General features: G+C 39.2%; 2 protein-coding genes across 11 annotated transcripts in view; one reads left to right on the forward strand and one right to left on the reverse strand.

Annotated features, from left to right (window-relative positions):
• Positions 1 to 14,539, forward strand: part of LOC126284350 (calmodulin-like) — a 204,471-nt gene extending 189,932 nt beyond the window's left edge. For all 5 annotated transcript variants that reach the window (XM_049983215.1, XM_049983211.1, XM_049983212.1 and 2 more), the window contains 4 exons: positions 3,321 to 3,430; positions 5,878 to 5,968; positions 7,141 to 7,197; positions 13,385 to 14,539. In XM_049983215.1, the coding sequence (XP_049839172.1) occupies positions 3,321 to 3,430; positions 5,878 to 5,968; positions 7,141 to 7,197; positions 13,385 to 13,473 (347 nt within the window). In that variant the 3' untranslated portion in view covers positions 13,474 to 14,539. The remainder of the gene's footprint in view (positions 1 to 3,320; positions 3,431 to 5,877; positions 5,969 to 7,140; positions 7,198 to 13,384) is intronic.
• Positions 6,309 to 23,523, reverse strand: part of LOC126284349 (uncharacterized) — a 104,254-nt gene continuing 87,039 nt past the window's right edge. For 3 of the 6 annotated variants that reach the window (XM_049983205.1, XM_049983207.1, XM_049983210.1), the window contains 2 exons: positions 10,023 to 10,199; positions 6,309 to 7,065 (listed from right to left, as the gene is read on the reverse strand). The gene's annotated coding sequence lies outside the window, so the exon portion shown is untranslated. The remainder of the gene's footprint in view (positions 7,066 to 10,022; positions 10,200 to 23,523) is intronic. The other 3 variants (XM_049983206.1, XM_049983204.1, XM_049983208.1) reach the window with 1 other exon arrangement.

Here is a 23,523-nt window from a genome sequence, read left to right on the forward strand (position 1 = left end):
AGGAAGTGGGTTTTAAGGGAGAGGGTAAGGAGTCATTCCAATCCCGGGAGCGGAAAGACTTCCCTTAGGGGGAAAAAAAGGACAGGTGTACACTCGCACACACACACACACGCACACATATCCATCCGCACATACACAGACACTCCTCAGACAACCTCAGACAACCTCAGTTCACTTGCAGATAAGTCCCCCAGTCATACTGTAATCATTGATGGAGACTTTAATCATCCAACAATCAACAGGAAAAATTAGTTTTGTTAGGAGTGGGCATGATAAGACATCATGTGAAATAACTAAATGCCTTCTCTGAAAACTGCCTAGAATGCATAGTTATGAACCCACACATGTTGGGACTATATTGGATCTAATGGCAACAAACAGACCTGACCTCCTTGAGAATATCCACACTGGAACTGTCAGCAGTGACCATGATGTTGTTATGGTAACACTGATTACCAAAGTACAAAGAACAACTAAAACAAGCAGAAAGATATATATTTTCAGTAAACTAGGTAAAAAATCAGTAGAGTAATATATCAATGAGAAACTTGAAACTTTCAGCACATGGCAGGAGCATGTAGAGAAACTCTGGCTCAAGTTTAAAAGAATAGTTGACCATGCACTAGGTAGAGATGTACCCAGTAGAACAGTTCATAAGGGAGGGAACCTCCATGATATACAGTCACTGTAAAGAATCTTCTAAAGAAACAAGAGATTACTGCATAAGAGGTGTGAAACAAAACATAGGGATTTAGATAGAGAGATGCTAAATGAAATGCATTTGGCTTCAAGAAAGCAATGTGTGGTGCCTTCAGTGACTACTGTAGCAGAATTTTGTCAAGCAATCTTTCACAGAACCCAAAGAAATTATGGTTGTATCTAAAGGCTGTTAATGGTGCCAGTCCCTAGTGAATGAGAAGGGAACTGAAATAGAGGGTGGCAAAGCAAAAGCCGAAATGCTTAAATCCATTTGCAAACATTCCTTTACAAAGGAAAATCCAGGAGAATTGCGCCAATTTAATCCTTGTGCCGCTGAAAATATGAATGAAGTAAGTATTAGTTTCAGTGGCACTGAGAAACAGCTAAAATCATTAAAATTGAACAAAACTCCAGCCCTGATGGAATCCCTATCAGATTCTATACTGAATTTGCAGATGAGTTATCCCCTCTTCTAAATATAACCTATTGTAGAGCCCTCAAACAAAAAATCATGCCCAGTTCTTGGGAAAAGGTACAGATCACACCCATCTACAAGAAAGGTAGCAGAAATTATCCATGAAACTACTGTCAATTTGTTGTAGTATCTTAGAACATGTTCTGAGCTCAAACATAATGAGGTATCTTGAACAGAATGACCTCCTCAATGCCAACCAGCATGTATTTCTAAAACGTCAGCTGTATGAAACCCAACTTGCAATTTTCTCACATGACTTGCTGAAATCAACCAGGTAGATGCAGTATTTCTTTATCATCATCTAAAGCTCTCTTGACCAAATTTAAATTCATTTGTCCACTTGACAACAGTTTAATATGAAAGAGCAGAGTTCCCTAGTGTAGTCTGGAAATCAGTATGAATGTCCTTTACTTTCATACCTTTCTTTACAAAGTACTTAAGCACTGCCTGAATCTTAATTTTTTCCATTTTCAAAAATCACTATGCAGGAACAACAACAGAGTGACACCACTGCCACAGCTCTCTTCCAAGAGCACTGATATGCAACCGTCCGATGTATATCGCGTGAACGACTTGTTGCACTAGTGCTGACCTCTCATGGTAATTCTGAGAGCTTTTCAAACCACCCTCATAGCTGTCATGCAAAATTTCCATGTGAAAGTGAGAGTTCTCAGACCCCCCCAATCCACACATTGTTTCAGTTTACTTCCCTGGACACTTAAAAGCAAGCTTTGTCCATGGAGATCACCTTTTTGAGATAGCCTAGGCTCTAGATGAAGTGACTCAGAATCTCAATTGCAAATGTTTTGCACTTTGGCCTGTCATCAGGTTGAAGTGCATGCATCAGCTGCACATTTTAGCAATCAAGCTTCAGTCTCTTGTGTAGCACCGTGTGCACGATGGTTGATGGTAACTGTAACTGCTGAGATGCCTGAAACCTGCATCACTCTTGCTCAGATGCCCAGAAGTCATCCTCTTAATGACGCTTCCAAATTCACTGAACCTTGTGTACCACTTCCTGACAGTCAGACATGAGTGGGGTGTGTTTGTGAAATGTGTATGGAAGTTCTGCTGGACCTGTGTGTCAGATTTGGTCTCTATCAACTATTCCACACATTGTACTGTCTGTTGGAGGGAGGGGTATAGCGGGGGGGGGGGGGGGGGGGGGGGAGGGCTTGCCATCAATAATTAATGTGGGGGGAAAAAGCAAGATAGCAAGCTGTAGGTGTGTGTGAATATTATTCTGCAAGCTGCACCTCTCTACCTATCTCTGTTTCTGAAACATATGTGATCAAAGTTGTAAAGATAATTTTGCAACATCCTGCAGATTAAGTTATTTTTTGGGATATTTGCTTAGTGAAACTGTTACCACAACATTCATGCTTCAATATACAGTAAGAAAGTTATGAAATGAAACACTGGAAACTCAAGACAGGAATATCAACAATGTAGCAAAAAACCGATTGCTACTTACCATAAGGAAAATACATAAGTTTCAGAAAAGCACAATCAAAAGACACTTAAGTAAAACTTTTGGCTACTGCCTTCATCAATAAAAGAGAGAGGCGTGCACACACACACTCATACAAATACTGGCATCCTGGCCCAAGACACTGGTCATGTGTGCATGAGGTGTGCTTGCTTGTGTATATGAGTGGTTATTGTGTCTCTCTCTCTTACTGATGAAGACAGTGGCCAAAAGCTTCCAATAAGTGTCTTTTAATTGTGCTTCTCTGCAATGTAGTATGTTTCTTTATAGTAAGTAGTAATTTGTCTTTTCCTACCATGTTAAAGTTATGAAATAGCCTGGCTTGTAACATAACATACTAATAATGTTCCAGGTAAAATACAGAATGGTCTTTTTTCCACTGCTGATGTCTCACACAAATGAATGTCCACATGAAGCACTTGTGTATATACCTGTGATATGATTTGATATATGCAACATATATCTATTAATATTAAAACATATGTACAGTATTCTATTTACAACAAACATTCATTTTTCATAACATACTGGAAAACACTGTAACAATCTAAGTTTGGTAGTTTAAGGATGCAGGACTGACAGGTGAAGAGTTTCTGCATCAATTATTGTGTTAAGTATGTACAGCTACTTGTGAAATGAAATCTTTTGCTTCAACAGGTGACGGTAACGTCAGCTTTGAAGAGTTCGTTGAAATTGTCTCCAACATGGGTGCTACAGCTGAAAGAACTGCAGACCAAGAAGAGAAGGAACTCCGTGACGCATTTAGGGTAAGATTTCTGTAAGAACAATTTTCTACCATTGTTAAATAGGGTATGGAAAGCTCTGGTAGAAAGTAAATAATTCAGGAGTACAAGTAACAACCCACCAAATAGTGGAAGTGTTGAGTCATCAACAGATGTACAAATGAGATGGATAAAGTCCCTAACTTTGGTTACAACCTTACACACACATACAAAATCAGTACAGCTGATAGTGAATAAATATTCACTATTCAGCCAGCACATTGTAGTTGTGTGTGTGTGTGTCCATGTCGGTGTCCGTGTCCATGTCCTTTACTCCTAAATTATTTACTTTCTATCATTTTTGAATGACTAACAGTGTGTATCATGAGGTTCATCTCTTTTTATAATACTGATGCTATTCTTATTCTCTTCACATTTCACATGTGTAAATCATTTAGAACAGGCTTTTATAACTTCTAAAATCAAACCATTCCTTGAATAATTTTGAACAATTTTGCTGCTCGTAGAGGGAATACTGTGGTAAAGTTCTTATTTTGTAACTGCGTAACTCTTGTTTGAACATACAGACAGTTTCATAATATGGATGAATTCCTCCTTTTGTTTCTCACTTGGTGGTGAGGAAGTCCTGATCTGTTCAACATCAAGCTGGTTACTACTTCACCTTTGTTAATTACAAGTAAATAATTTATCTTAATTTTATTCTTAACATTCACCTCCATGTTTTTGGATCCAAATTACCTGCTGTATAGGTTGAGATGTTAAGAACTGACTCGCCTTGCTTATTTACAGGCTCTTGAGAGTGATGCACCATCACTCTGTTAGCTTTTTGAACTCCTTTTATGCTATATTCTCCCAATAATTCTCACAAAAACAAAACAGTTGTTCCAAAATATTATTTTTACTATGTTACTCTGTTTTACAACTATCTTACACGTGTATGTCTGATGTTTCATTTATTTTGTTTGTTTTATTATCCTCTTTTCTGATGGATGTGAATGACACAGAACTTTTTTTTTTATTTTTCATTCTAATTAACAGTTGCAATTCTCACAACATAGTACATAATGGATGTAATTGATCTTTTTGTTGTCTCATCAACTTTTGTCATCCAAACCTGTTTCTGCATAGTCAGCACTATCAACATAACAGTTTGCAGTCCATTTTTGTACACTTCCTGTCTTATTTAACAAACATTTTTCCTTAACTCTGTCTGTCACATGTGAGACATCAGTTTCAAAGCTGTTGCAAATTCCCATCAACTGCCACTCTCCTCCATATTTTAAGATAGCCACAAGAAATAACTCTGTGAAATGTGAGATACAATTAGGATGGTGGTAGGGTTTGTCATCTCTGTCCCATACCTTCTTCCCCATCCTACTTTCTCACCACCTCTGCAAATCGAAATATTGGTTGGATTATTTTCGAGCTTTCTCCAATATAGACACCATATCTATGATAAAATTTTTACAGTGACGGTAGGCCAAAACTTGTCTTTTTTTATTATATGAGTGACTTAAAAATAGAGGCAGTTACATATATGCATTAGTTTGCTTCTGTATAAGTTCACATTAAGTGCATTGTATAAAATCATGTTATAATAGCTTTTCTGCAAAAATAATCAGAACAAGTTCACACATAAAAACAAGTTGAATTATTCTTACTCACATACTGTTAATGACTTACCTCCAATGTCAAGATTGATGTCGTACATTACAATCCCAATGATCATATGATTTGTTCCAAATTCCAGTGGTTTTTACTGTCAGAACTTAGCAGGGAGGGAAGGAGAATGATGGCTTGGTTCCTGGTCACTAAAAAGTACATCACTGTTCTTTGTAAAATTCCAATCCTCTCCACACTATCCCACAGTGTGATTTCATGTGGGATTATTGATTTGGGAGTGCTGTGTTCATCAACCTCTTGCTGCTATTTGAGAGGCATAGTGCTGGTTTTCACTCCTCACTTCAGTGTCAACATGATCAAAAATCCAAAACAGAATTACATCCACTGATCAGTCATCCATGTTGAACAGTTATGGTATCCTTAATAATTGTAGGATGTCCATCCGTGACAGAGAAGAAAAACTTAGCACTTAAGTTTGCTAATTGGCTTATGGATTTCCCAGTCAACTTCAATTTTACTGTCTGGATCTGAATTTTTTTACACTGAGGCAAAAATGTGGAGAGTGGGCACTAGTATCGATCGTCATTCTATCCTTTATAATATATAACTCTCAAATACCCATTGTACCTCAGTTATTATGAGGAAGTTCACATGAAAGGCAGTGGGCCAGACTGAGTCATGGTGTAGTAAAAAGTTTTGAACTACTCTACCATGAAACTTCAACACAGCATACATTCTGCTAATTAGTGAAAGATTTGTTCTATAAGTTCCATGTTTGTTCATTGTTTTAGATCAATACAGATTTTGCACGCAATATGAAAATATCATTTTGATTCAACTTTAAACAGGTATTTGATAAGCACAACAGAGGCTACATAAGTGCATCAGATCTGCGAGCTGTCCTTCAGTGTCTTGGAGAAGACCTCTCTGAAGAAGAAAGTAAGTTGATATACATTAATATAAACCATGAAATCTAATTATTTTTCTTGTAGGTTAAAATTCTGTCAGAAAAATCTTTGCTTCTTGAATTGTGTTTTTTATTATTTTCTGCTGGTTAAGAAATTGGTTGTTTTTGATCCTTCAGGTAGATAACATAAATTTTACGTGGTAATTCAAGTTCCTTCTCACCCAGGATTAAGCTGAGAAAGAAGTCGATGAAGTTAAGCAAATGAACTGATATTACTGAAAAATAAGCTTTGAAGAAAGCAATATTTTGTTATAAATTTTCTTAATGAAATATATTCAAGGGGAAAGTTATCGACAAAACAGGAAAAGAACATATGGAAAAAAGTATATTTAAAATTCAGACCATCACAGTACACCATGGATGATTCTCACAATCATAAAGAATGTAATTACAGTGACAGTTCTGTCCATAATAATTACACACAAAAAAATAATTTAAAGAGTCAGTATCCGAGAATGAAACATTAAATTATTTAGTTCTCTTTTCTGTTATGAGAAGCAAAACTTCAGAGAACAACCAGATATTTCATAGCAAATAAAAATATATGTTTAAACTAAGAGGTAAGCTAGTAATAGTCTAAGAAAATGAATGGCAAACAGCACACAGTGGACCCAAAAATAATGGTTGCTAATACACATTTGTTGCATATGGGGATTAAGTGAAATAAACAAAAACGGGATGAGACAAAATTATTACAAACATAAAATACCAATATGTCATTTGACAAAATCATAAGAAGATAAAAGAATAATGTCATATTTTTCTAATGTGATTTTATCAATGATTCATTCAGGTGTTTTACATGTTCAGACAGCTTTGCTTGCAGTGTTGAATTATTGATGCCAAATTAGTACGCAGATTACAAAAACAGATGTAGAACCAAAATATATTGCTTTGACTGGCCAAATAAAAATTGTTTCCATATCTCCTCCAGTTGAATGGTTTGTCGTAATGAAAATACTGCGGAGTTCCTCAAGCTATTCCCAATGCTTTTAAAGTGTTCCATGCATTGCTCTTCAGTTGCATTTCTCCTCATACAGCCATGGTGCTGTACATACACAAGTATTCCCTGCAACAAATAAGTTAAAAATCTGTTTTATGTTTAATCCTGCAAATGTTACTACTTTTTTATTTCTTTTTATAGTTGAAGACATGATAAAAGAAGTGGATGTTGATGGGGATGGCCGCATTGACTTTTATGGTGAGTATAAGATCTGTTTTCCCATTAGCAAACAGAAATAAATGTGCATTTTAATTTCCATATCATCCAAAATTAATTTTGTTCTGACACGGCAATGAATTGAGGATGCAATAGTTTCTCACTCTTGGCAATTATGGCAAGTTTTGTAAATGACATCACTGTCTATACAGAAAAACTTAAGACACAACACATAAATTTCTATTTACCTCCTCACAGTTTAACAGCAATAGCCTGCAAACAACACACATGCTTTACTGCAACCTGTGGCTCTCTTACTGCATATCATTACAAGGACTTTGTGTTATACAATAAGCCTTGTCCTTGCATTGTTGGATTATTGAATTTTTCCAATGGTTCTGTTTATCAATAGGATTCATGATTCATTAAATATATGTATGTGTGATAGAGGGGGAGGGGAGGGTCAGGCATGCATGTGTACATGTAATAAGGTGAAAAGTTTGTGACATTTCAAATTTTGTTCATAATGATTATGCCCTTTTCTACAAATAATGTCCGGTCATTCCTGGATAAGTGAAAAACAAATGAAATGAAGTATATGTTCAAGGACATGTCTCATCTCAACAACATCAGGATATATAATACTGTTTCTCCAATATACATCAATGTGCAAGAGTCAGTAAGAGCCTAATGACACAACAGTTTTCTCCAAAGCACCTACACTTCATTTTTTTCCATTGTCTCATTAAATAATACACTCTGCCATCTTCATTGCATCTAAAAGATGACAGCTATTACAATTGTTTAGCCACTCCTCCACAGCTGTGTGTCTATAACTCATATTTTTATGAATGTTCCATATTTTCTGGCACCAGGTGGAGTACTATCATCTTTCATAGTTGTAGATGGAGGATAGTATACTGCAATATCTGGGCGGATTTCTGTGGCTTACATGCCTTGAGAGATCTAAATTTCTCATTCTTCCACTTTCATTAGCAAGGGAGTTTGCTGTCAAATATAAGCCCCAGTCACCTCAACAAATCATTCACTTTAGAAGCAATATCCTCCTGACTATTGTTAGGATTATAAATGTTCCTAAAGCTGTGGAAATCAAACCTCTAACTGATGTGCACCAAGTTGTGCTGCAACTTCTGGTAGTTAATCACAGCTGTTATTAGGTGGAGGAGCAACATTTCACAAAGTTGTCTGCAAATGAGCGAGCTTGAACTGGGCTCTTAATAAGGAAAGTTATGCTTTTAATTATGATAGTAAAAATGATAACACTCAGGACACTCCTGAAGGTTATGATTCTCATGTTTACAAGCTCAATGTCTGAAATAGCAACATTACAGGAAGGATCACATAACAATGGGTGGTGAACCTCAGGAACAACATTGCCGGAGCTATCCAAGATGCCTCCAGGAGGTATCTTAGACCTTTACAAGATCAAAAAAGATATCTACAAGGAAATATCTGCATAAAAATGCTGTATACATTCCTCCAGCAGGAGTAGGTGATCCATTGTGGAATGCTATCACCTGATCCATAATCGAAGTTATAACACTCATTTGCTGTAACACAAACCAATGCTACCCTCTGGGAGGATTTTTAATTTTGACCGCTTGTTTGCTTAATGGATAAAAGAGTATTGGACAGAAATTTTGAATATATTGTAATTAATAGAAGAACTAACCAGGCTTTTACTTTGGGGATAATGAAAAGTAGTCAAGTTCAAATACGAAAGAAAAATTGAACGGTCGCCAGCCCAATTAGGCACAATAATTTGAAATTTTATGTTCAAGAAAACTGAATATTGGTTGTTGTAGTGACTTTCATTAAGACGTCCTTTGAATAGCACTCTGGATACAAATGAATACAAGGCAATCTAAGCTGTGGCTAGCAGTAGTTACCACTAATGCACAAACCAATAATCATAGAAAGATAAATTGTACACCACTCATAATAATAATAGTTATAATCACTATCATTACATGACTCAGTATTCAGATGTTACTTCAGAAAACAAAAAACTAAAGTTGGACATGGAGGAGCATTAACTGGTCCATGCTCTAACACATATCTGTGTGTATGAAGTTGGTGGAGCAGCGGCGAAGTAGTGGTGGCAAGCAACGTGGTGGCTAACTGTACTCACGTCTCTTAATGTTTGAATTCTCTTTACAATTTCTTCTCGGTGATGGATTTTTTACATGTTAGAGCCATTCCTTATTGCCAAATCCACATCCAAGGCAAAATTCCTTGCAAAACAGCTTCCAAATGCCTCCCTTGGCACCCTCAGTGTGTACCGTGCAATAATTAGCCACTAACTGTGTGCCAGTCCCACCAAGGAGCCGCCCAGTTTGACCATCAAAACCACCTTTTACATTGCTCCAAGCCACTTCCATTGCGGAGGGACTTCCCTAAAGCTTTTACGTTATACAATGTAAGTGTCCTAAGCATGAACCAGCTTCCAACATACAATATTATAAAATTTCATTATTTTAAACATCATTTAGCTTTTTCCATACATATATTACAAACTTTAAATTTCCTGCCACAAATCAATGACCTTAAGTAACAAAGAACAAACACTTCATAATCACAGATACTCAGTTACATAGTATAAACCTACTTCTAATCGATATAGGTGTTACAAAATGACTAAGGAACTGTATGGATTCGAGAACCCAAACATTATAGCATTTCATCATTCACTTCAAGATATCTTCATCATTCCATCAGGACATGTAGTCTTCACAGATGACATGAAGACTTAAATGGATACATGATAAACTGGGTAAATAATAGCTTTAATTTTTACATGTTGTCATGATGTTCATGTCACAACTGCCTGTGCAACATCCACTTACCTGTAATGAACGTCCATGTCAGCTGCTTCCTTTCAGGCATATCTCAATCTATTAGGTGTATCCAGACCAGGAACTGGTCAACTGAATGTGAATTGCTCACCATTTCCCACTATTAAGTATGACCAAGAAGGATAGCAGATCCAGAGACTGACGATGAAGAACAAACCCACAGCAGTTCTGTAGAAAAAGCTTATCTGAAGGTTATGAGGACAGCTGTCCTTGTGTGCTCAATTTCAGTATAATTAAGCAGAATTCATGAGTAATTGCATTTCCTATCTCAAGACAATAATTTTCAAAATATGTTACAAACACTATTTCTGCACTGTTTTGCAGCAAGTTAATTATTACTTCAGCTGACGAGTAAGCTACTAATACATTAACTGTGACTGGCCAGAGTCCCACTATAGATACTGCATATTTCTTAACACCAAACTACAGGTGTCCAACAACTACCCTTTGTCAAGCACCATTAGCTACATTTAACGTGGAATCTCACAACATGTCATGAAACATTGTATGAAGCAATTTCTTCAGATCCTCACTCTTGAGAAAATGATGAAGAAAAATCTAAATGACAAGATTGGTCTTTGCTCTGTGTGGAGACAGGCCAAGGGAAATGCTGATATAATCGGTGCTCAGCACTACCTACAGAAACTGCAACATGTAACCTCAATATGCAATTTTGACACTGTAACTGCTAGATCACTGGTGCTTACAGAAATGTAAAAACAGGGAAGTTGGCATGAAGTGTTGCAGACAGATCCAATGTGATGAAACCAAATGACAGATCGATCGGACACCTTTTATTGTCCCACTTACATGCATTTACCATTGTCTGCAAAGTGTTTATCACCAGGCATGAATGTGCATCATTTTCCTTTTAGTTCTTTCTCTGAGGGGGATAATCAGGCTGCTAGCTTGTTGATGTACAAATATCTATGAATAAACCAGTACTTAAACATACAGCTCTAACTAGCAGTATATTTAATTGTGCAGCTAATATTTTTATAGGTTGATACGTCAATATTTTTTCCATGGATATACAAATATGTTTTTTGATATGTCGGAGGCTGATAATAATACTTTTTAAATATACATATATATGTATCAGATTCCTGATATTTTTAAAAATATCCATAGTCCTAATAGTAAACACTCATTGTTGTTTTGTAGGAATATATAGATAAGTGGTTTATGGTCGATAAATATAAGGAAGTCTCTTGCTTGCAAATGAGGACATAATTACCAAATTGTTTTGCACACCAACAACAGTTCATGGTCATAAGAATCAATGCCAGCAGTTGTCACACATTGTTAACTTAATGCAACAGGGCTCCAGTGGAAAACTGACTGGCAACCACCACCAGAACAAGTGGGGCTGCATCTTGCACAGGATGAGCAAGCAGTGCTGCATCAGTAAGGCTCTGCTTCCCAGTGATAAGAGCCATCCCCAATCCACTTATTGTGTTCACTGAATGGGTGTGGAAGGGCAGAGGATGGGGGGGGGCTACTTTTTGTCTTGGGGCCCATGAGCACATATCATTCAAGTGAATCCTGCAGCTCTGGCAGATGAGGTGAATGCCAAAAGCAAAAATTAAACTTCCAAGGATGTGGCAAAGCTCTTTGATTGTCCCTGGATGGTGAGTTTGAGTGATGGCTTCCACCTTTTCAGATAAGGCTGATGGCCTTGCTGAAGAAATTAAATGACCTAGGAATGTGACTGTGATACATGGAAAATGCACTTAGTTTGACTGATTACCACATTGAAATGTTCAGCATATTGGAAAATTAGTACTTAAGTACTATTGATGTTGCTCTTCAGTAGCTGAAAAGATAATGTCTTCTAAGTGCATGAAAAACTGGGGAGTCATCAGAGAACAGTCAATAAATCATTGCTGTGATGGTGTAGCATTTCATAATCCAAATGGCATCATGATTGCTGTTTTGGACTATCTTCCTCCACTTTGGGTATCTGAGTGAATGCCTTAGCAGAACTCAGAACATTGAACACATGGCTCCACTGAGTATATGATTATCATCTCTCAGAAATAGCACTGAGTATCAGTCTGGTGTAGTCTCCCCAATTAGCTCCTGGCAACTGATGCATGGGCATCATGCACTACTGATTTTTTGGTACTAAATGGAGAGGCAATGATCATGGGCATCTAAACATAACACACTTGATTTCAAAGGCTGCTTCACTACCCGAGCCATCTAGATCATTTCCCCTCCACCATCAGCTTTTCTTAATGTGCAGATGAGTTATCCTTACAACGCATTCTCTGATCCCATAACTGTCCCGGCCTCAAACTATGGTAACATACTGTCCCAACACCCTCCACCCAACAGTTGCCACCACTCCTGTCCTATTATCTCCTTCCCATTCACATCTCCGATCCTGTTTATTTGCACCCCTCTGCCAGCACATCTTCCAGTCTTTCCCTGCTCCTCTCCTTTTTTTGCTCCTTTCCCCCCCCCCCCCTCCTCCCTTCCACCCCTCCCCTTACCTCCCTGCACAACCCACCAGACAGTATTCATCTCTCTCCCCACCCTTACACTCCTATCCCTCCCCTCCCCCTTCCCCGCCCCCTCAAGATAGCTGCCTGCATCCCACATGATAGTTGCATTCCAGCCCGAGATGCTAGAGTTTTCAGTCATGTGTGCATAAAAATTAATCTTAGAATAATTAAATAAGGATAAAATAAAATTTCATTGTATCATTCTGTTACTACATACAAGTGTTACCTGTCAGTGATGACCCACTTGAATCATTAAGTAAAGCAGTTGCATCAGATCCCAACAAAATGCTGATCTGATTACTAATTTTCTGGTAGACAAGTGACTCATTGTAGGACTGTACTGTTAGCACTGAATCTGGTGTATTTTCTTATGCAGATCATAAATTTTCTTGTCGCTTAACTCACTGTTTATTTTATATTGCTGCTGCTCACTTGAGCATAAGACAACACAACTTATCACTGTGTTCACTGTGCAATAGTGCAGTAATAGGTACTGGCTCACAATTGTAAAACAACAAAGGAACAGTACAAGAAAATGTTATTTGTGGCTGGCACATTTTATACATAGGCCCACCCAGTCAAAAGTTAAAGGTTTACAGTTTTGATTTGGGCTATATGGTGTGTTCAATTATTATCAAGGAAAGACAAATGCCCCAAATCTGATTCCTTTTCTTCCATACAGCTTTAAGCTGCCAGCAGGATTCATATTATAGCACACTCTGCTATAGACTAAAATCATGTGATTTTAGCATTTTCCATTTGTTCCTAAACAGCACTGTAGTTCAAATTCCTATGTTGTAATACAGAAAAAAACTGAATTCATTGGATGCTTTTTTGTTGCAGAATTTGTTCATGCTCTTGGGGAGCCTGGGGAAGATGATGATGCTGAAGATGAAGATGAAGAAAAGGAAGAGATCTCACCCCTACCCTAAAGAAATGGAAGACATGACAGCTTAATAAATTCTAATGTTACAAAACAGTTCAAATAACAAAATTAAAACAATTTTCACACTTTCATACATTTTGTGCACCTATTCTATGAAACAGGTTAATTAACATAAAAGCGTGAACATGACAAAAGTGATTACAATTGAAGATATTGTCACTTCAAATAAACGTAGTCATTCTATGGATTATTAAGTGTACTGCATTTAATTTAATCTATTACTCATGAACCTGGAATATGAAAATATATCTCAGCACATTATAAATTTCTTAAAAAATATGTCATGTTTGTCTCACTACATCTTTAGAGTATTTTACAAACTAACCCTTCCAAAAGTGTGCATATCAATGAAACTACTTTTGAAAGTGTCATCAACAAATTCAAGAGGAAGTATAGTACACTATCTCAGATCACTTTGGCTTTACACATGATTAGTGATAAATGAGCTGCACATCTACATTGTCAAATATATTAACAGTTGCAGTACATCTCCCCTACCCTATGCACACTCTCCCAGTTTCTTCGGAAAAAAAATCAATCAGTTAATATTAATGATCTGCAGTATTCATATTAAAGTATTGAAGTGTTTGAAGACATGTTTCTTTTTAAGAAATTAATGTCTGTAGTGTGTAACTGCACTTCATTTCAGTATTCCTATGTAACTTCTGTGACACTCTGATCTTCTTGGAGCTGTTATGACAGATGTTAACTCTTCTATCATCAATTTTAACTGTAGCACATAAATTTTGTGTATATAGCTTTACTGCCTGTAGTGCAGTTGATCAGTTATTTATTAATGTTGTTCACATTCAAAATATAATTATGTCTGAAGAGGTATATGACCAAAGTTTAAACAGTAATGATTGAAGCAGTTTCTGCATTTCAATTTACATATCCTGTCTGTAAGTAAAGGAAGTTTTTGACTATCACCTGGCTGCATGACACATAAATTATTTGCTCTTTTAAAAGAGAGGGTACTTGTGGCTGCTATTTGCAAAACATATGTATGGTCTGAAATTGTGACTAAAAATAAAAATATATTATCAAACAGAGACTCTGCAGTTTTATTTTACAACAAACTATGGGATTTTATTACTCCAGTTTTAATAACAGTTGTAACCTTTCATATGAATGGACTAATGAACTACAGCACAATGAATTAGATGTGCCAATATGTGAGTGTTAGTACACAATATGTATATGAATATATGATTTTAAATCAAGTCTTCAAAATTCAAATGCACACATCTAGTAAAAGATTGAATTTTTCTTTTAATGGATTCCTTACAATAGATAACAGTGTTATATTGTTCAACAAGGTCTATAAAAAAGCACTAGGTGTCATTTCAGTTCATTTTGATGTCAGCTCTTACAAGTCAATGGCATTTGGATTTCCAGTTAAGACAAAGAAGTATGTAATAAAATAAAATCTTATTGAGAAGGTGAAATTTATAATTTTGTCAGATTATGTATTGAAACAAATAATAAAGGCAAGTAAAAATGAATGCTAAATAATTAACATTTTCTCATTCTTTGTAATGTCTAACTTGCAAAACATTAGGACTGTCACTGAAAAAAATCAAAAAATATATAAAAACAAAATAACTATTTCAGTGACCATGAGGCCCAATCATTGAAAATTCAAGAATAACTGGACTAGTTTGTGAGCAAACTGTGATGTCTACCTGTTAAATATATACATGTATGTGGAGCAATGCTACATTAATACTGTTCAAAAGTACTGACATTGCTTAAATTTACATCCTTAGTACCTGACAAAAGGTTAGTTGCCTCAACATTCATGCTTTTCTTAATACCTTTCCCTCTATTTTCTGCCAGTTTAATGAAAGCATAAATGCTGAGATACATAGGCAGAAGTCTCATTCTGTGAAATTAGCTGTTAACTAGTTCATTATGATACTTTTGTCAGAGACAAAGGGTACTAAACATACAAGAGACTGTAGTAATTCAATTGTTGGCATTTGTAAGGGTTAGATTACATATATCTACATCTATATCTATACTCTGGAAATCACCATGAGGTGCATGGCAAAGTGCACATCCCATTTATCAGTTATTAGGGTTTCCTCCTGTTCTGTTCACATATCGAGTGCACAAAAAATGATTGTTTGAATGCCTCTATGTGTGCAGTAATTATTCTAATCTTACTCTCATGGTCCCTATTGTGAGCATATGTAGGGGGCTGTGGTATATTTCTAGAGCAATCATTTAAAGCTGGTTTTTAAAATTTTGTTAATATTCCTTCTCAGGATATTTTATGTCAATCCTCAAGAGTCTGGCAGTTCAGTTTCTTCAATATCTTTGTGACACTCTCCCATGGATTAAACAAACATGTGACCATTTGTGCTGCCCTCCTGTTAGTCCTATTTGGTATGGGTCACACATACTTTAACAATATTCTAGAGCTGATTGAACTAGTAATCTGTAAGCAATCATTTTTGTAGATTACAAACTGTAATCTACAAATCGCTTTACCCACGAATGAACCTATGTGATCATTTCATATCATATCCCAACAAAGTGTTGCACCCATGTGTTTGTATGAGTTGGTTGATTCCAACAGTGACACATTGATAGTATAGCCACAGAATGCTAGCTTTTTTTGTTCTTTGAAGTGCAAAATTCTACATTTCTGAACATTTAGAGCAAGTTGCCAATCTCTGTACCACATCGAAATCTTATCAAGGTCTGACTGAATATTTATGCAGCTTCTTCCAGATAGTACTTCATTATAGATAACTGCATCCTCTGCAATAAGCCTGATTTTACTAATAATACTGTCTGCTAGTTTGTTAATACACAATATGAACAGCAAGGTCCCAACACACTTCCCTAGGGCTCACCTGACGTTACTTCTACATCTGATGATGACTCTCCATCCATGATGACATGCTGTGTCCTGCCTATTGAGAAGTCCTCAACCCAGTCAAAAATTTCACTTGATACCCTATATGATCATATTTTTGACAATAAACAAAGGTGCGGTACTCAGTCAAATTAGCTCTGCCAGATATAAAAGTGTTACAAAATCAGCCATGTCTACTAGCATATCTAACTGAGGTGATGACACAGTTGCCACCAATGCCTTTATATAACAATATCATATGCCATTAATAGTGCTGTGTTTTAGGTTGTAGATGATGAGGTGTTATATTTATGATAATGAAATAGTATAAAAGTTGAATCATGTTGAGAATAGCACATCACGGTCTTTTGCTAGCAAAATTTTCATAAAAATACATAGTTAAAGAGGACCCTGGAAACTGGCTAAATGGATGAAATATGACTAATATGGTGATCATACCCAGACAATATTGAGTCAGGCTTACCCCTAAACATTCTTCACCAACGGGAACACAGTAAAGATGACCCATAAAATGCTACATGGAATTTGTTAATTTGACTGATGAAGGGAAATCAAATATCCATTTTGTCATGCCCCAGAAGTTCAATTTCACACGTTTCTCTGTCAGTTATGTCATTCATGATTATTTTCATGTACAATCCACAGATAAGGGCCAGATTTACGAAGTCAATAAATCAATCTCTTTATTCACTCATTAACAATATACATTGTATGGATGTGATCAATTCAGTCAGGACTAGTTACAATAAAACTTCTTGTATTTTAATTATTTACAAACTTACAAATAAATAGATTCTAATGATTAATGGAAAATCTCATATAAAGATGTGAAACAATATTAACAAAGAGATAGAGGGGCTGGCCAGTACTTAGCTCAGTACAGCTGATAGATACACAAAACAGAACAGAAAATTTACGTTCCTAGCTTTCGGAATTTTGTTCCTTCATCAGGGAGGAGAGAGGGGAAAGAAAGGGAAGAAGGGAAAGTGGATTCAGTTACTCACAACCCAGGTTATGAAGCAACAGGGAAAGGAAAACAGGGAGGGTAGCAAGGATGGAGTCATGGTTGTCAGAGGGAAGCCAAAGATATTCTGCTGTAAGTACTGTCCCAGCTTCAAACCAAAGAGGATGCATACAGAAGTAAAGAGGTATATAGTATAAAGATAAACACAACTATGTAGGATGAAAAGATGTGTGAATGGCTAAAGAGGAAAGGGAAAGAGGAGAAGACTGAAGAGTAAATGGGAGTGAGGTTGTTTAACGTAGGTCCAGTCCAGGGGGATGGCAGTATGAAAGGATGTGTTGGAGTGCAAATTCCCATCTCCGCAGTTCCGAGGGACTGGTGTTGGGTGGGAGAAGCCAAATGGCACATACGGTGTAGCAGGTTCCTAGGTCCCTAGAATTATGCTGGAGGGCATGCTCTGCTACTGGGTATTGGACATCTCCTAGGCGGACAGTTCGTCTGTGTCCGTTCATGCGCTCAGCCAGTTTAGTTGTTGTCATACTGATGTAAAAAGCAGTGCAGTGCAGGCATGTCAGCTGATAAATGACATGTGTTGTTTCACATGTGGCCCTGACTTGAATTGTGTATGTTTTACCAGTAGTGGGGCTGGAGTAGGTGGTTGTGGGGGGATGCATGGGTCAGATTTTTCAGCGGTGTCGGTTACAGGGGTAGGAACCACTGGGTAGAGAAGGTAGTCTGGGAATATTGTAGGGTTTGACAAGGATGTTATGGAGGTTAGAGGGGCGATGAAAGACAGCTCTAGGTGGTGTGGGGAGAATTTTGTCAAGGGATGATCTCATTTCAGGGGTTGACTTGAGAAAGTCATTTCACTGGCGGAGTAATTTGTTGATGTATTTGAGGCCAGGATAATATTGGTTGACAAGGGGGATGCTTCCATGTGGCCTGGGGGTAGGAACACTGTTGTTGGATGGGGAGGAATGTATTTCTCAGGAGATCTGTTTGTGGACAAGGTCTGCAGGATAGTTGGGGGAGAGGGAAGCACTGGCCAGGTTATTGGTGTAATTGGTGAGGGATTCATCACTGGAGCAGAATACCTAGGCTGTAGGGAAGGGAGCATTTGATGTGGAATGGATGGCAGCTATCAAAGTGAAGGTACTGTTGTTTGTTTGTGGGTTTGATATGGACAGTGGATGTGAGCTTCAACAAGATGAAGGTCAACATCCAGGAAGGTGGCTTGGGTTTTGGAGAAGGACCAGGTGAAATTCAGATTCGAAAAGGAGTTGAGGTTATGGAGGAAATTAAGGAGTGTTTCTTCACCATGAGTCCAGAACACAAAGATGTCATCTATAAACCTATACCAGGCCAGGGGAAGCCGCTGTTGGGTCTTCAGGAAAGCCTCCTCCATGCGGCCCATGAAGAGGCTGGCATAGGACGAAGCCATCCTGGTTCCCATGGCCATTCCCCTGATTTGTTTGTAGGTATGGCTTTCAAAAGTGAAGTAATTATGTGTGAGGATGAAGTTGGTAAGTATGATAAGGAATGAAGTTTTTGGAAGCTCTTCGGGTGGGAGAGGTAATGCTCAAGGGCAGAGAGACCATGGGTATGTGGGATGTTTGTGTAAAGGGATGTAGCATCTATGGTGACAGGAAAGTTGTCAGGTGGGAGAGGAGTGGGAATGGATTTGAGGTGTTCTAGAAGTGGTTTGTGTCTTTGGTGTAGGATGGGAGTCTGCGGGTGATAGGTTGGAGGTGTTGGTCTACCAGAGCTGAGATATGTTCGGTTGGGGCTTTGAAGCCTGGTACAATGGGACGGCCAGGATGGTTCTCTTTGTGTATTTTGAGTAATAGGTAAGAGGTAGGGGTACGTAGCTCAGGTGGAGTGAATAGGTCTATGGAAGCCATTGTGAGGCTTTGTGAGGGACCTTGGATTTTTAGGATTTTCTGCAGCTCAGTCTGGATGAAGGGAATGGGATCCTGGGTAAAAGCTTTGTAGGTTCAGGTGTCGGAGAGTTGACGCAGTCCTTCTGCCACATATTCCACACGATCAAGTACCACAGTTGTGGAGCCTTTATCTACAGGGAGGATGACAATAGAGCGGTCTGTTTTCAGCTCCTTAATGGCACGGGATTCAGCTGGGGTGATGTTGGGGGTTGTCAGGATGTTCTTCAAGAAGGACTGGGAGGCAACACTGGATGTGAGGAATTCCTGAAATGTCTGCAAGGGATGGGGGAGGGGAGGAGGATCACTTTGAGAAGGCGGTCGGAGGCCGCGGTGGCCAAGCAGTTAAAGGCACTACAGTCTGGAACCGCGCGGCCGCTACTGTCGCACGTTCGAATCCTGCCTCGGGCATGGATGTGTGTGATGTCCTTAGGTTAGTTAGGTTTAATTAGTTCTAAGTTATAGGCGACTGATGACCTCAGACATTAAGTCGCATAGTGCTCAGAGCCATTTGAACCAAGGCGGTCGGAACTGTTCTAGGCAGGGTTGAACACTGGGTATAGTATATGGGGGCTGTGTTTGGGTAGTAAAGTGCTATTTCCAGTTGAGGTCCCAGGTGAATGAGAGGAGATCTTTAACCTGGGCAGTGTGGTTGAATTTTGGTTTGGAGCTAAAGGTTAAGCCTTTTGATAGAACAGATGTCTCTGGAGGAGAGAGGAATCTGGATAAGAGGTTTAGAACTGAATTGGGACTGGTGATATGTGGCACTTTACTGCGGTTATAGTTGAGACTTGGTCTGTGTGGGGTATGTGCTGGGATTGGGAGATTGAGTAGGGTGGCTAGGTTAGGTTTGTTGGGTATGAGGGTGGTCTGTTGGAGGTTCTGTTGTGGTTGGTGTTTGTGAGGGATAGGGAGAGGGACCCCACTTCTTAGGTGTTGCACTAGCACTGTGGATGGTTTTTTCAGGTGGTGTGTGCCATGGAACTCAAGTTTACAGCTGGCTTCTTGGATGATGTTCCTGAGTGTGTTCTCCAAGCAAGGGTTTGAGAGTTGGATGACTTTGAAGAGAGATAGGAACTGCTGGGAGTGGTGGTTACATGAAGTAGAGTAGAGATTCAGGACAAGTTGGGTAAGGGCTAAGGATTGAAGGTTCTGGAAGTCCAGGAGAGACTGGTGGAAGGAGGAATTGCACCCAGAGATGGGAACTTTTAAGGTAAGTCCTTTAGCGGTAATTCTAAATGTTAAGCAGGACAGGAGGAAAAGTATGCGGGATTGCAGTTTGGCTACGGTGAATGCATGTTTCCGGAATGAATTTCAATAATGTGCTATAGGATTAGGGTACATAGTGGGTATTTAATAATTAAATAACTACATTCTACTTGACTACAGACAGTACTGTATTTATTACTAGGTAGACTACTTCTAATTTTACTAGTGTTAGCATAATTTCTAGTATCTACGAATGGTTAGTATTGACTGCTTGCAGCGTTATAGTTGTGCCAGTGTTAATAATATAAACCTACTTGGGTGTCTAGCTCATAAAGCTAATCCCTATGAGCATGCCCCTGGCACAGGACAGTTATTTATTGCTGCAGGTTCCTAACTTACTATCCGATTCTATTTAACTAAATCTACTACCTATTCTACATCACAGTTGGTGCGTTGTCTCAGTTCATGATGAGGATCACCCCAGTCCCCCTAGTCCTGCACGTGGCAGATCCCAACTGTAAAGTCGACCTATCCACGAACAGGCGGTACGGGATTGGGGTGGTGGTTGCAATTGGTTATTTCTAGTTATCTAGTCACGAAGGTCTCTCAGAAAAGTTGTTAATATTTTTGTGATACCTCGTTGGCTAGCGTGTTCAGTCTCTGAAAAGTCTCCTCTTGTCTTAGTAGGTCATAGGTGTTTATACTTGGTAGTTGTTTGTCTTAGTGTGTCTGCTACATCATCAAAAAGGGGGTACTCGTAAACCACATGGTCAGGAGTACCCTCCGATGCGCCACAGTCACACGCGGGCATCGCCCTTTTCCCAAACCAACATAGATAAGTCGGATAGGGGCCATGACCAGTGAGAAAGTGACACAATCCCCGAGTTGGCTCAAAGTATCTCATTTTCATTCTTTCCTTAACATCTGGTAGGAATTGAAAGGTTCTTCTACCAGCTTCATCTGACTCCCATAACTCCTGCCATAGATCTTCACCCCTTCCCCTTATCTCCCCTCTTTCCCTAACTGGTGCCCCCATAATTTCCTCTACTTTTGTGATATTATCTTTCTTGGCTCAGTACCATGCAGCCTATTCCCTTATCTTTATATCCAGGGGACAGAGCCCCATTATGATTAATAGGGCTCCTCCCAGACCTTAGTAACATGTTCCTTTGTACTCTTCTCACCATCATGGCAGGCACCACCCTCGTGAGCCTGTGAGCCCAGACTCCCGAGCTGTAACCCACTATTGACATCAGTATACTATTATGATAAAGCTTAATTAGATGAGACAGAAGGTGAAATCTCTTATGTCCAATGGAAATCAAGTTATTTAGTACTTGTAGTGCTTTCTGGGTTACGGTTTCAATATGCCTTGCGAAGTTCCACCTTTCATCAATGATGATTCCCAAGTAGCGCGTTTCTCGTCTCCAAAGAACTGGCGTACCGTCAATTCTCACGGTCGTATTTCTCATTAGCTGTCCTTTGAGTAATAGATAAGTCAACTTGGTTGGTGAGATAGTCATCTTGGTGTTGCGGCAACATAGTTGTAGTTTGTCTATTGCTCTCTCTATTTTCAGTTCTACGTCCTCGCGACTTCGGCCACCATCCAGCAGGAGGAGGTCATCAGCGCAGCGTAGGCTATCACCTCTAGCACCTCTTCGCTCTCAGAAGAGGCTCCATGTGGATGTCCCAGAAAAGGGGACTCAACACAGAGCCCTGGGGGCAACCCTTGGTGATAGTTTTCCTGACTTTCCCGCTAGGGGATGATAGCCATACCTCCCAATCCTCACAATAGCTCCTCAGACAGCCATATAGTAGCCCTGGGCACACTTTCTCCAGAAGGCAGGAGAAAAGCGAAGGTCACCACAGGTTGTCAAAGGCCCCACTGATATCCACCATGATGCCAACAACATACTTACACAGGGCTGAGCCGCAGACCTTGGCCGCCAAGGCAATTGCATCAGATGCTGATCGCCCTGGCCTGAAATCGAATTGCCTGTTGCTCATCCCATGCAGCATGCAGTGTGCAGTCAGTCTGTCAGATAATAATTTTTCGAGAAGTTTGCCAAAGCCATCCAGCAGACAGATGGGGCTGTAGAATTTGGCCACAGCAGGGCCCTTCACAGGGCCTTTCTTAATGATCACCATATTTGCGACTTCCCATATTTTTGGAAATCTGCCCTGCCTGAGGCATTCGTCGGAGTGATGTGTGAGCGGCGCAACTAGCTGTGGGGCTAAGAACTGCACTACCTCTGCCACAATGCCGTCTGGCCCAGGGGCATTTCCTTTCTTTAGAGACTTGATGAGAGCGGCAACCTCAGAGAGTACCTGATCGTTGATATCATCATTGGGGAGCAGATCTTCTCCCTCACCAATCTATATGGCACACCCCAAGGATCAAGGGCCAGATGGTTGGTTACAAAAGTTTCCCAACTTTTTATTCTGGTCTTCTGTAGCTCTTTTTGGAAGTTATCTTTTGCCTCCCCATATAACTGCAGCCATCTTTGCTTTTCCCTCCAGACGACACTGCACTGGTAGTGCTTTTTCAATCTTCTGACAGACTGACACACTTCTTGTAGCTCGGCTGACCATGGTGATGGTGTGGCCACTATGGCCCTCCTCCTGGTTGGTACGGCAGCCTTAATTGCCCTTGTTATTGTGCATACCAGCCCCTCGGCTCTGTCGTCCACATTAAAGTCCTGTTGTGCGTCCCCTTCTGGTAATGGAGGAATGTCGCACTTTCTGGGTAGGCGTTCCCAATCTGTTTTCCTAAAGTTCCTTTGCACCTCCCACCTCATGACCCAGTAGCACTCTCTATCTCCTTCAGTAAAGGTAATTAAATTGTGATCACTAGTGGTGGCATTGTCTACCACTCTTCACATATTTACTGCACATTTGGCGTGATCAACATCACATCAATGTTTGTACCCTGACCCCCTCCGGCCACGTAGGTGGGGGGATTGCCTGGTCTGTTTGCCACCACTAGTTGAAGAGCCGTAATCATTTCTTCTGCTTTAGCACCATTTTCATCCCTTGTGC

The sequence above is a fragment of the Schistocerca gregaria genome, chromosome 8, assembly GCF_023897955.1.
Source record: "Schistocerca gregaria isolate iqSchGreg1 chromosome 8, iqSchGreg1.2, whole genome shotgun sequence".
Classification (NCBI taxonomy): Eukaryota; Metazoa; Arthropoda; class Insecta; order Orthoptera; family Acrididae; genus Schistocerca; species Schistocerca gregaria.